A 13,892-nucleotide genomic window follows, 5' to 3' on the forward strand; every position below is an offset into this window, starting at 1 on the left:
TGCCTGATAAACAGCTGTGTGCATTTTAGAGTTGCTTTATTGTTGCTTCTGTTGCTTCATAGGCTTTCATACTTCAAACTAAAATAAGACCCAGCTGTCCTTTCTATTTTGATTTCAAGGACTCATACTGAATCTTTATGCTTTAAAACTACTCTTTAAAAGAGAATAAAATTAGATCAGAATATAAATGCTTACAATTAAGCACTGAAATTAAATAACAACTGACATAGCAAGGATTCTATCCTCCTGATAACAGTATCAGTCAAGTGCCACATTGCCTTTGAGTAAACAGCAGCTAAGAAGCACCTAAGACTTGAACAGAAAAACAGTAAGTAGAAGATACAAATTTACAACACCATTAAAAATTGGGAAACAGTTTTCTAGTCTCCCAATGAATTTCCCTCCCTCAGGAGGAAAAAAAAAGAAAAAAAAAGAAAAAACACACCAAACCAAACACCCCCCAAACATGAAAAAGGAACTAGGTGAGGAGGGGAGTCAGGGAACCAAACCCACCAGAAGTTGGTAAGTGGCAACAATCTTAGTCTCTAGCTAAGAGATTTTAAAAAACCCAATAACCTGAAGGACACAAAAAAGCCTACATATGAACAGTATTAATATCTTTGCTTACAAAGACAACACGCAAAAGACAAGTATGCAACAAACTGTTACAGAAGCAGATGTCAAAAGGATTTTTTAAGTCTCCATCCATCAATGCTTTTCTTGCTTTCTCCTACTCACTTCAAAATAACAAAATCACAAGTCTTAAAATTGTTCAAGTTTTACATAACTGGGAGATGCATCACTCACTTTGCACTATTAAGCATTACGTATATTTTCAAAGTGAATTATTAGCTTTAATCTCATACCTACCGATTTTTCTGAGCAGCTATTTATGAAACATTAGGAAACAGCAGTCATTTCAGACTACAGTCTATAGCCCTGGATATATACTCTTTCCAAAGGGACTGTAAGAGCCTTCATTTGGCACTTGACAGAGCTCCATGTCAAGAATGAAACTGACAAAAGTTTGTATGTAAGTATATGAAACCTTGTCTCTCAAACTGCAGGTCATAACTTTAGAATTAGTACAACTCTCACATCACCTTTAGCTTATTCTGACTTTTAAGAATCAAAACGTCAACAGACTACCTGTATACCTTAACAGCTGGGAATAATTTTAAAACCAATATTCCTATATCTGATTTGCTCCAGGAAAACCTTTTTGCTGTAAAAACCCTGGAGTCAAATAGTTTAGTTACTTTCAGAAAACTTACATCATTAGCAATGGGCAAGAACTAGATATGCTGGCTAAAACAGAGACTAGCACTACTACTCTCACATTGTTTTCAAATACCAGGTATATGAAGTTAATTGAGATGTAAGTTTGGAGTAAGGTTGCATCAGACAAAAACAAACAAAAAAGACCTCCCCCACCTCTCATAAAACCCAGATGACCAGACTTACGCACTGGAAGGGTTTACTCTACAGCTTGATGCTAGCTGTTGCACATTCAATTCTACAGCAACAGAATGCAATATGAGTATACCATTACATGTAACAGAGGTCACACATCCAACATTTAATCTGTCTTTCTTTAATCATGGGTAGGTGGGTAACTATTTGAAGTTATGAGTGAGTATTCCTACAGTTTAGTCAAGGCAATTGCTGAAGCCTTTCAGATTTCTGCACAGATTACCAACTCTGTATCTCAACTAGCAAGCTTGGTACACTTTTAATACAGAAAACTAAAATTGGAAAAAATGCTTCAAGACTGATTTCCTTCTTAAACACAGTATTATTTTAAAGTATTTTCAATCACACCATTAAACCACAGCAAGCTGAGCTTTCCTCCTGTTTAAAAACACCTAGACCACTGCTTCCTTTATCATACGCCAACCAAAATATAGTATTTCTTTAGAGTATCAGTTTCAATCACGAGAAGTCCAAAAACATCTATATATATGCATATAAGTATATAATTATGAAAGGTATTTCATGCAAATTTGTTTAAGCATAAAGCTTGCCAAGAGGTTCCTAAATAAAACCACTGCTGTATGGCTAGAAATTCTCAGAGGTGCAATAGCTTAAAAGGTTAATATGTAGAAAACAGAAAGCTACACCATCTTCTACAGACATGAAAGTCAACTTTGGAGCAACAAATTCATCCCAAATATTTTGTTGATAAATGCACACACAGAGAACTCCAGCCAATATGGGAAATACTGGGAGTTAGACCACTTCTTAAGGTAAAGTGATGCAGTGATCCTGACCAGAAGACCACTGTTCATCAACATCTCTGTGGTCCACATAATTGACCTGAGTAGGTCTGAACTTGTCTTGTGCTGCACGAATTCCTGGGGCAAAGGATAAACCTAGCCAGCTGATTTTAAGAGAAGCCTGCAGGCAGCTCCCAGTGGTACCAGTGCCTAAGCCACCTGCATGTCTTCACCTTTACGCAACAGTGCAACATCGAGTTCTCAGGCAAGCCTCCTTTCTGTCTGACAGTCAAAATGAATATGAAAATACAATATCTTGAATGACCAAAACCAGTTAATCTCTTCGCTCCCTGTCCATAGCTCATGCTGCATGTTGATCAGAAGCCTGTCTGATGCTGCACTAACTTGGGGTTCCCATCATCTGTGCAATCTAAGATTATTTATACTATTCTCTCTTTTCAGCATCAGCTCGAAGAAATAGCATTTTAAATGACACTTCACAGAGTCTGAGCACCTTTCTTAATGGGACCCTAATGAACCAGCACCTATTGATGAAAAACACTTAAAACCATGATAAAGATAACAAGATAACAGCGCTAAGAAAGAGAGCAACAAGAGAAGTTGAATCCAACCATATCCCTTTCAGCCTGTGAGAATAATGAACTAACATTTGGGTAGGAGGGAAAGATTCACTAACATGTTACATCTGTGATTTTTTTTTTTTGAGTTATCATTGTGCAGGACTGAAAACTAATAATTTTCATAGATGAGTGGAAGGCCGAAGTGGTAAAATGGATGAAAATTATCTTTTGAGAAATTTTAAATTTTATTATTTTCTTACTTATAATCTGAAAAAAAAAAAAAACCCACAGATTTATTGATTTAATTAAGTGAGAAGAAGTCCAATGTCTGTCTTTGAATACCCAAAAAGTCATTTCCTCCCAGACAAACAAAACACCCCTGATATTTTGAATATTATACGTTTCTCTCAGAAATAGGAGATTTCCACCCCCCTCCAGTCCTCTCCATCCCTTCCTCCTCCTCGGAAAAAAAAAAGAAAGCCTAACTCGAGTTCTGACACTTTCATTAGGGCCAGAAGCTAGAATCAGGAACTTACTACTTCATCCCTTACCAGAGGGAAAAGACATCGGGAAAGATGCTTTAGATTTGCTTACTGTAACTTGCAACAGGCAAATATGTTTGTCCATACATTTCAAAAGCAGAAGTACTTACTGAGACTTATCGAGAAAGTGGCTAATTCTATGTTAAAGTACTATACAACTTTTTCAAGTTACAGCTACTTCCTGTATTTTCCAAGTTTTGGCAGGTGGTTAGATATTTTTAGTCCTTTATTTACACAATCTTGGCATGCTAATAATAAATAAGTTTGAATATAACCAATTCATAAATTCTCGACAAAAAAGGCAGCCAACTTTAAAATACTGTTTTATCTGCTTCAGCATTGAGGTCACCATGGCATACCCATTTCCTCCAATTTCCCAAATATCTACTTACCAGTAAAGCCTTCAAAAGTGATCCTATCCCCAGGTACTGCCCCAGCTGGGGGAACCAGAATTTCCACTTTTTCTGGGGAGCTGGCACACATCACCATTGCTTGAGATACTACTCCTCTCATCTTTGCAGGCTTCAAGTTACAGAGTAGTACTGCCATCCGATTCTGCATCTTGGTGGGAGGAAAACAAGGATGTGAGTACTTAAATGCCACATGCTTTGGGGGACTCCAATTATTTTGTTATAACAACAGAATTACAATGAAAAGACCTTGACATGGATGAGAGAAGCACACAGCAACGGATGCACAACTTTAATAACCGGACACCAGTAACAAACAACATTTAAACCACTTAAGAGTTGTCCAGTGAAAAATGGAGTAAATGCTGAATTGTAACACACTTACCAGGGAAATACAAAATGTGCAATTCAGAAATCCAAAAACCGTTTCAAGGGTTGGGAGTTTCTTTCCTTTTTATTATAAATGGCTCAGTTTTTAAACTGTCTTTAGGTAAATTACAATTCCTTAAGTAAGCAACTAGACCTAATTAAATGCTTCCTAACAATGCAAAAGTTTTTAGTGGTTTTCTTTTTTTTTAAAAAAAAGATGGTTGTGCTAATTTTAATTACTGTTTAAAATTCAACATTTATTATTTTTATAAGTTATGTAATTAATATCTACTGATATTAAATAATTGAAAAATATTTAAAATTAACATTTAAAAATTTAATAGAAGTGACTTACTTTATTATGTAATGTTTGCAGAAAACAGGGCTTCAATTGCAATAGTAAACCCCTCAGTATTCACACATAAGTGCAAAAAGCCACATTGTTTATGAACCATCAAAGAGTCTCATGTTTGGGTATCATTCTACCTGCATTGCTCTTCAGAGGTATTTTTACAGTAAATAATAAAACCCTGACATGTGTCAGCTACAAAGAGTCAGATCCAGTAATTCTACTGATGGCTATTCTCTGTAACCCCATAAACTAGAGGAATAGAAGAAAATCTAGTTTCTCTAAAGTCAGTATAGAAATAAATTGGGGAGTTTCCTCACAGATAGATAGGATTGGGCAAAAATAAATTAAAAAAAAAAAAAAAAAAAAGAAGAAACAACCCGACTCCCACTACATGAAAAGTTCTATCAGAAATGCAGGGTGTTACTGAAAAGCAGCTGAAGGTAACACAGACAGACAGTAAGTGCATGTTTCCTTCTGCATATGCGTTACTATCCAGTAAAGCAAATTCTGGTTAAGAACAGGGCAAATTTCTACATTTAAATGGAAACAAAGAAAAGCAAATCTCTGTCTACAGGGAACTGATAAGGCTTTGGTATCTCCGGAGGTGTCCGATACATAAATAAGCTGAGAATAAGCAAAGGAAATCCAAATGTTATCTCCTTAGAACAGTAACAACCTCCACTGGTATTCCAAAGAGCCAGTCCTTTTGCTTCAGAAATCCAGGAACTTCAAAACTGACAACTCAACTAGTAAGAAACTGATTTAGTTTCAACAAAAATATTAGTTGTTACGGTTTCTGTGGTTGGACACCCAGCTACTTTACATTCAAAATAAAACAATGCATTTTCCCAACACACTGGTAGAATGAAGCAAGGGAGGGGGAAGAAATAAAGCAAAGAAACTCAAACAAAGACAATGCAATCCTGAAGTTTACCATACAGAAAACCCAAGGCCTTATTCTTGCAGCACAAGTGTTAAATTGCTCTTTTTCTTAGGTAGTTCTTGACGTTACCTGTATAAGTGATTATCAACTAACCATCCTTCCGTATCTCAAAATCAGATACTGTGACAGACTGCAATGGCGAGTGAAAACGAGTAAAACCAACATGGTGATGCCTTCAAAACCAGAGTGCGTTGGAATGCCAACAGCAAGAAAAAGTCATTCTCAATTATACATGCTCCTCTGGATCTTGAGTTTGCCAGCAAAACACAATTTACAAGTCACAAGCTTGGTTACACACATATTTCTATTTTTTTTCATATCTGAAAAGAAACAGTAGCATTTAATATAGCCTTGAAGCATAACTCTACCAAAGCAGAGGAAAAACAATCTTTGCTGTAAGAAAGGTGTCTTACATTACACTGAATGTATCAGTAAGTTTTGGGTCACTGCTGCAGTCACTGTTCCTTAAGATTTATAGAAACGTTTTCCCTGCAGAATACACAAACTGAAGCTCAAAAGTATGTATAAAGAATGTAATTATCCTTCTAGCTAAAAAAAAAAGAAATTGGAATTGCAGTACCATTTGTTAATTCCTGGGTGAACAACATTAGCCCTTAAATCGTGATCTAGAAAGAAAAAAGATGAAGCCATTTAAGTAGCAAGAAAAAGTTTCTGCTATAAAAATAAGACTATATATTTTAACAGATATAGCTGTAATGCACCCTCTCAGAAAGAATGCTTGTACGATAGTGTTTCTGGAGACTGATGGTGGCCTCTTTTCTTCCTGCTAAGTTTAAGATACATGCCCTCCATTCTTGTCCTTCACTTCTGATCACTGACATCAAGATGTCCTAGGTTAGAGGGAATTTCGGGAGGTAAAAAAAGCAATACTTGAGAATTGTCTGAATTTCAAGAATGATTGCCTGAGACAGGTATTGATGTTAGGAACACACAAGAGATTCCCCTCAAAAAAGCAAATGCAGTGGCAAAAAGCTATCAATTGCTGCTGACATTTCAGAATGTTCTCCAATTGTCCCCAGCAGCTCCTGAAAGAGCTCAGCATCGGCACGGTCCACTCCATGCTTCAGCTCCATATCCCTATGACTGATGACACACGTATCTATCTATACATGATACTTGAGGGTGCAACTTCAGAGTTGGCTTCACTACCAGTGATGCGCAAAAACACAATGTACCATATATAAAGTGGGCATGTAAGAAGTTTTTGCACCCAGAGATAACTTGCGCTGCATACTGAAGTTTTAATGAAGATACACGTTCTGCTTCCTAACCAAAAGTAGTATGAGAGTATACAAATACTACAGCCTCAAACACTTCTATCATAAATAGTTGAATATATGAATTACATCTATAGTGCTTGATCTGATATATATACATTTTTATTTAAATATACAACATAGTTACATGCCAGGCCTTCACATTTTTGAACACCTCAAAACCCACAAAAATATGGAAACTTGACTGAGAATCTACTGCCCAATAGTACTTGCCAAAACCAAGACACACTAACTGTTCCCGAAGAATGTGCAAGAACAAAACCCAATTCTCTGTTAATGCGTACTTTAGATTATTTTTGCCAGACAGAAAGCAAAGTTAAAGTGAAAGGACTGTTACTGCCCCTGCATTCTATTATGAACTTCATGTCTGTCAATTTATTTAGAAAGTCTTCTAAAATGTTTTTTCTTGAGAGTAGACTGCTAAAAATGAGCAATTTTGATTTCTACCCACTGCAAATCCAGTAACTGGACACTATCAGGTGATCAGTGCAAGAACAGTTATTGGATTCAGTCATTTTTTTCAGTTCAGTAACTTTCTGTAACTTAAAAACAACATTCACAACTCCTACATTTCCAGTCTTAACATAGGGACAGGACATGTTAAGGACATGAATAGGGATTGAAAAGGCATGGGAGAAAATGTAGCTTTTCCACACCAAGATCAGTTCTTTTATGACCCATTTTGCAGTTGCTCTATACAACATTATTTTAATTGCCCAGCTTTCTTGAATGTAAGAAGCAGCCTTCAGTCAATTCCTCCTTTCCACTAACCTTCTAGAAGTGTGAAGGAAAATGTAATCTTTAAGTCCTAGGTTGTTCCACAGACATACGTATACCATGTCAAATACAGAAGTGTATCGATTAAAAAAGCATGGAGGCAGACTGTACTCCAGACAAGGAAGTAAAAACATGCATTTTGTATTCCACTGTTAAGCCACTCACTGCCAGCCAAGTTAAATTTACATACTCTTTGCTCTGCTCTACACCAAACACTTCAATAGGTTGTAAAGGGAGATGGAAGGCAAAGGTTTCAAAAGTCTGGATGAGAGCAAAAAAGTTTCTATGGGTTCCCTGCTACATACTAGAAAACCTAATAGGAAGAGTCACATCTGTTTGGTTTAGGAGTCCACTGCCTACCAATGGCATCACAGAGGAGTCAGAATAAGATCCCAGGGTAGAAGCTGCAAGCAGAAAAACTGATTTGTGGTAACAGTACTTTTCCATTTACTGGCAAATGTTGCTAAGCATTACTTCCATTTGCATTTTATTTTTGTTTTCATGACTGTAAAAATCATTTAGCAGAATGAAAACACATCTAGTAAACAGACTGAGGTCTTAAAGACACTTTAGGAAAGGAAAAGCTCTCAGTAAGTAACTTTTTCAATACCTGATCCAGAGGAACATGTTTCACTAAACCACTGACAACAGTTCTAGGGCTTGCTTCACCCACATCAACTTCTTCAACATACAGAGTGTCTGCATCTGGATGCTTTTTGGCAGTAATAATGCAGCCAACACAAAGATCTAGACAAGAAACATCTACAGGTTTTGCATCACCGCTTCCAGTTGCTGGCTGCTGTTTCTTCTCCTTCTTTTCACCTATTAAAGAAAATTAAGTTCATGTAATGAACATTTTTAAAAGTATAAATAATCTATATGACTACTGCAAGGGAAAAGCGAGCTACAATCTTAGAAGTGCAAATACAGCATAAAACCCAAATGAAGAGTAGAGTTAGCACCTCTATTACTAGTTTCCAATGGAGAATCATCATACAGTCTCCAATTTAGATTGTTACTCCAAGTAATTACCACCTCAGGACAGAGGTATTTTCTGGAAATATTTGGAAATAATTTATAAAGTGAAGTCATCCTGAACTTTAAGTGTAGTAACTTGTATGTAAGTGACATATACACTCTGCCAAAGGACACATCAATAACCCTAATAGTACCGTTTTAATAATTAGCAATTACCAGTAAGTCTTGCGATGGTGTTTCATCAGCAAAGGGAAACTAGACAATCACAAGTCATCAGGTTACTAGTGCGCAACAGATGACTGTGGACAATGCTGTTACAGTTGCAAAGCAACCCTTCAAGATGACCTTAGCTAACATTCTTCACTCCCAAACATACCAGTGTGTGAAAATGCTCATGGCTTACGAGGTTCCACTGATACAGAGTCTTTATCCATGGCAATGTAAGGGTTTATCACCACCCATGTGCACTGTATAGCATAAAACTGCAGTGAAGCAATATTCCCCACACTTAGCTGTTTATTTAGATAATCTTTTCAGCATGAGCAAGTTATTAGATCCAGTTTGTATAGAAGACTGTCCTGTTTAAAACACATTCAAGATTTTTTAACAACTACATCCTCTGAGAGATTGAGAGATATCTAAGAAGTGCTTACTTAAAACAAGCATATTCTGTGAATTTTTTCATTCAAGATAGTTTTCATTAATATGTAAGCTAAGATCCCTTCCTTAGGAAGCAAAAAAGGAAAAGTGGAGCATGCAATTTGATTCATTTACCATTGCTATCATACAGGGTTGGAATTAAATAATGCATTCAATAAACAGGCAGTATATTTTTAACATAGCTCTTCAACAGAACAAGCATTAGCTCTTCAAAAATATTTCAGCTCATTATGATAAAAAATCTCAAGCATTTATGACTAGGTTTTATTAACCTAATTGTAAATAGATTACAATTAGATTAATAAAACCAGCCATATATACAATAATTGAAGAGAAACTGAAAAAATACTGTCAAAATAGTTAATATTAAACATCTAAGACTATTTCAAAAGACCTGCTGTCTTTATTCTTGGTATCATTCCTCACTACTCTCCACTTAATGACATTTCTCTACAATAGCCTGGAGCCAAAAAAACAAGAAAATCAGCTTCCAGCACATTGTCTATTACACTTCAGAGAGAAGTCTGTCACCAAATAAGGAAAAGAGAAGATAAAGTATACATAGCATATATACAGACATACAGAAAACATCCATTTCAATGCCACAGGCTAAAGAGAGAACGGCACTCTTCTGGCCAGTGTCAGTCAGCCCAGAGAAGCACCACAGATTAAGTTTGCAAGAAGTGAAACAAAGAATATGTAAATGACCATAGAGGAAACAGATGAGATAGGTGACAGAAAGCAAAGGGATTTGAGATATTACATAATTTCATAAATTTTAAGACTAAAAAACAAGTTTTACATATTGGTCACATTGATTGTTAAATAGTATACGTACAGTAGATGTTGAACTCCACAGAAATAGTGCGTTCAGGTCTACTATTTAATATTAATGCCATATTTCACCTTTTCCCAAATATAGTCATTGAAAGGAAAACGTCAAATAGATTGCTTTCCAAATTTAAGCTATCTATACAAGATGAGAGGAAATACAGTAAAGTTTTATTTTTCCTTACCTCTATTACTAGTTTCTGAATATTTGCATAAAACAGTTAAGTTACCTGATATGACATGTGGCCTCTGCTATTATATTTACAACTCTGTGGAATATTGATATGTCAAAGGCCACAGTACATCAAAAAATATGAAACAGCCTATAAGCCTGCACACAGCTCATGAGAAAAATCAAAGAGATACAGTACCCCACATAATACCCAAATTTTGAAAAACTGTACAAATCAATTAATAGCAAATTAATAATTTACAATCATTCTGTCACACAAAACATGAGTTTAAGTCACAAGATAGACAGGTGTACTTCTGTGCAAATGTAACAGACATGTCTTGTCTTCTGTTAAAGAAGTTTATTAACCAGAAATCAATACACAGGAAACATATATATATTCTCTACATTTCCACCCTGTTGCCAAAACCTATCTGCCTGTGTCCTTTACCCAATACTTCCTCTTAGCCACACAATTTCACCAGCATTGACACGGATGTATCTGATCAATTCTGATGGAACTTCACTGCCTGTAAGAATCTTTCAAGGAACACCGCCCCCCCGCCAAAAAAAAAAAAAAAAAAAAAAAAGGCAGCATACTTAAGAGGATGCAGAAAACTGATTTAACACTCTTCCTTTAGTATTATGTTATGCTGCTAATGCTTGCAATGTATTTTGCTGAGCTGGTGTTTTCCTTTTGCTTGCACTGTTTCCATGGAAGGCGAAAAAATAACAATAATAAAAAAAAAAATCTACACAAGCCTCAGAACAGAAACCCATCCAGTCTGCCAAAAAAACTTCTCTGAACTTTGTGTCCTCATCTTCCTTCCCCGCTCCCCTCTACTTTTTCCTCTTCTCCTTTCTCTGTGTGTATTCTGTTGTCGGTTTTCCGAGGCAGCAGGCTTGGGGCTTTTTTAGTTATATTTTTTAAAATAAGGAAGTTCAGGGACATTAAAAGAAATTTGGTATGTATCCCATTTAAGTAAGAATCTGTAGCTTACTTGATGGTCTTCATTAGCTTCAAGTACTTCCAAGATTTTAAGAACTAGCACTTGACTCTTCCTACTGTAGCTGCACGAACTGATCTTTTGTGTGCCCAAACTGACATAAAAGCACTTGCATAAATTAAATACCTTAACTGTCTATCACAGCTAAGAAAACTAAAGTACCTTTTTTTTCTACTTTTTCCTTCTTTTTCTTTTCTTCATCTTCACCTTTAATTTGATCTTTGGAACCAGATGATGTGATTGCCGTAGGTGGGGGAACATCATCTCTAAATGAAGTTGTAGAAACAGCTGCACCAGGAGGAACTGCAATCTGTTTTACTAAAATCAAACCCACAAAAGTTAGAAGGGGTACAAGAACGTTGAACACTTATGTTTTAAGTTTCCAAATAAAAGTGGAGAGAACTAAAAATTTTGCTTTAAATACCTAAACCACAACTGTTGAGTAATGAAGCACAACACTATAAAACACATTTCAGAATTCAACCTACATATGATTATTCTGATCAATTAAGAAAAATGCCTTTGACTATAAATTTTTAAATGAAAGTGCTAAATAAAACGTAACATAAACAAACACCATCTCTTTTTGTAGTTTATTTCAAAATCTAGTTATCTTTGCTAGTAACTCCTTATTTCTCCTTTGCATTTGTCTAGTTTCAGTTTCTAGCTACTAGCTCTTGTCGTACTGGAAACTATTCCATAATGTGCTAGAGAAAATGATTTTTATATTGTAGTCAATCATTCCTCGACTCTCTTTTCCAATTAACTAAAGAAATTGAGCCTTGATAATCAGATTTGAAGAAACTACCTGCAGCCCTAAAACAATCTGTTGATTCTTCCCTTCCCTAATTTCTCCATGTTAACCTTCATGTTACTTTTTAAACTGCTGATACAGAATACTGGACATCATCTCACTATCAGTCTTACCACGTGAAAGCCTAATCACATCACTTCTACATTCTGCTCTTCAATAACTTCATTAAGGCTTTTTACCAATCATTGTACTGGGTAGGCATCGTTAGTGCACTAAATGTCATCTAGGCTCCTCTTCCCAAGACAGGTTAGGCCAGATGATCTTTCGACGTCCCTTTTAGCCCGAGTTGTTCTATGATTAATTAGTTTGACAAATCATTTAGCATCATTACTATGCAGTTCTCCATTCTGCATCCACACTTCTTTTTACACTTCAGACATTTATTACGCTTCCTGAACTGTACTGTGTTTGTTCCTGCTCTAAAGTGATTTGCATAAATTAAGTTTTTATAAACAACTTTTAAAAATCATATGTATCTAAGATAATCTTGTACAAACAACCACTTGCTTACTGTTTTGCTTGCTAGTTGTAGGAAGATTTTGTTTCTCAGATTTTTCAAAAAAAATCACTCAAATGATTTTTTTGATGTTCTGTGTCCATCTAATTTCGGTACTCAACTACTTAATACTATCACAGCTAACATACTTACTTCAAAAGAAAAGATCTGAATATTGTCTTACTACCTTTCAGATAAACCAGCTAAATACAGGAAGATGCGTGTCAAGCTAAATGTTAATTTCCTTGTCCTTTCCCATCTTGGAAAAAATCATACATCTTGAGACTTTTCTCTCAAGCGTAACAGAGATCCTGTGAAATATCCTATACCCGTCAAGAATTGCTGCAGACTAACAGACAATGAAGAAATGTAAACTAATGGTTTGGTTTAGTACATGAAAGGACTTTACTCATGACCAGAAGAGAAAAAGAATCCCCTGCATTTATAAAATGCTAGTCCTTTTGAAGACTGAATGTGTTGTTTTAGCAGTAAAACATTCGGTACGACTGAAAGCTAGCAGCCAGCTATACTGTATACTCTCTCATCCAGTTTACAATACTGACAGCGTGGGTAAAACCAGTAATAGCTGTTGAGGGCAGAAGAGTCTTTCTTTGGAAATAGTTTCAAAGACAATATGCTGGATCTGAAACACTTCAGTTTTGTTTTTTCTTCTTTCTTTTTTTAATTTGAATTATATAATGATGGTGTGAGCTGAACCTCTCACAGAAGGAAAAAGTGCAATGAAAGTCTGGTCTTACTAAAACATGAAATAAAAAATTCAAAACACATTGTTTCTAATTTTACATTACCACAGATTTTCTAATAAGTCATGGCCCATCTGTACTTTGAACTACGGTTGAATTTTCCATTGGGAATTTTCAGTCATGCTAGATTAAATATTCAGAATATCAAGAAGTGTTAAGACATTCAGCAGTTTCTAAGGTATTATAAGGAGCCATTTTAATCAGTCAAATTCAGGCCTAATTATGAAAGGCACTTACAAAAACATACAAAGAACCAGTTCCAATGGCTGATTAAGATTTGGCATATGCACCCGTTAGGCTTTCAGCTTACTAAAATACTGGAATGTCGTAAGCATGGAACCTAGGAAAATCCAGAATTTTTAAGAAATGCCACAGTAATATACAGTAAGACAAACGTCAAAAATAAAGATAGCACAACATATGACCAAAACTAACTATATTTATGTTGTATGAGGATAGGAAATTTTTCCCCCACCTCCATTTCGAATTTCTGCCTGTATCAGCTCCTGTTTCAGCCCTTCAATTTCTTTCTTCAGTTTAGCATTTTCCACACGGAGCTTCTTCTCTTCTCGGAGAGATGCCTGCAAGACTAGAGTTGACACTATATTAAAAACAACAGGTTTCAACAATTCGCATTCATCATTTGGTAAACAAAGCTTTTGTTTTAAAGAAAATTAAACAT

At 35.7% G+C, this 13,892-nt stretch overlaps 1 protein-coding gene across 2 annotated transcripts in view; it reads right to left on the reverse strand.

Annotated features, from left to right (window-relative positions):
- Window positions 1–13,892, reverse strand: part of AIMP1 (aminoacyl tRNA synthetase complex interacting multifunctional protein 1) — a 39,307-nt gene that overhangs the window by 3,547 nt on the left and 21,868 nt on the right. For both annotated transcript variants that reach the window (XM_027814936.2, XM_005445990.4), the window contains exons 3-6: window positions 13,686–13,799; window positions 11,299–11,454; window positions 8,099–8,310; window positions 3,732–3,900 (exon numbers count right to left, since the gene is read on the reverse strand). In XM_027814936.2, the coding sequence (XP_027670737.1) occupies window positions 3,732–3,900; window positions 8,099–8,310; window positions 11,299–11,454; window positions 13,686–13,799 (651 nt within the window). The remainder of the gene's footprint in view (window positions 1–3,731; window positions 3,901–8,098; window positions 8,311–11,298; window positions 11,455–13,685; window positions 13,800–13,892) is intronic.

Source organism: Falco cherrug, chromosome 1, assembly GCF_023634085.1.
Source record: "Falco cherrug isolate bFalChe1 chromosome 1, bFalChe1.pri, whole genome shotgun sequence".
NCBI lineage: Eukaryota > Metazoa > Chordata > Aves > Falconiformes > Falconidae > Falco > Falco cherrug.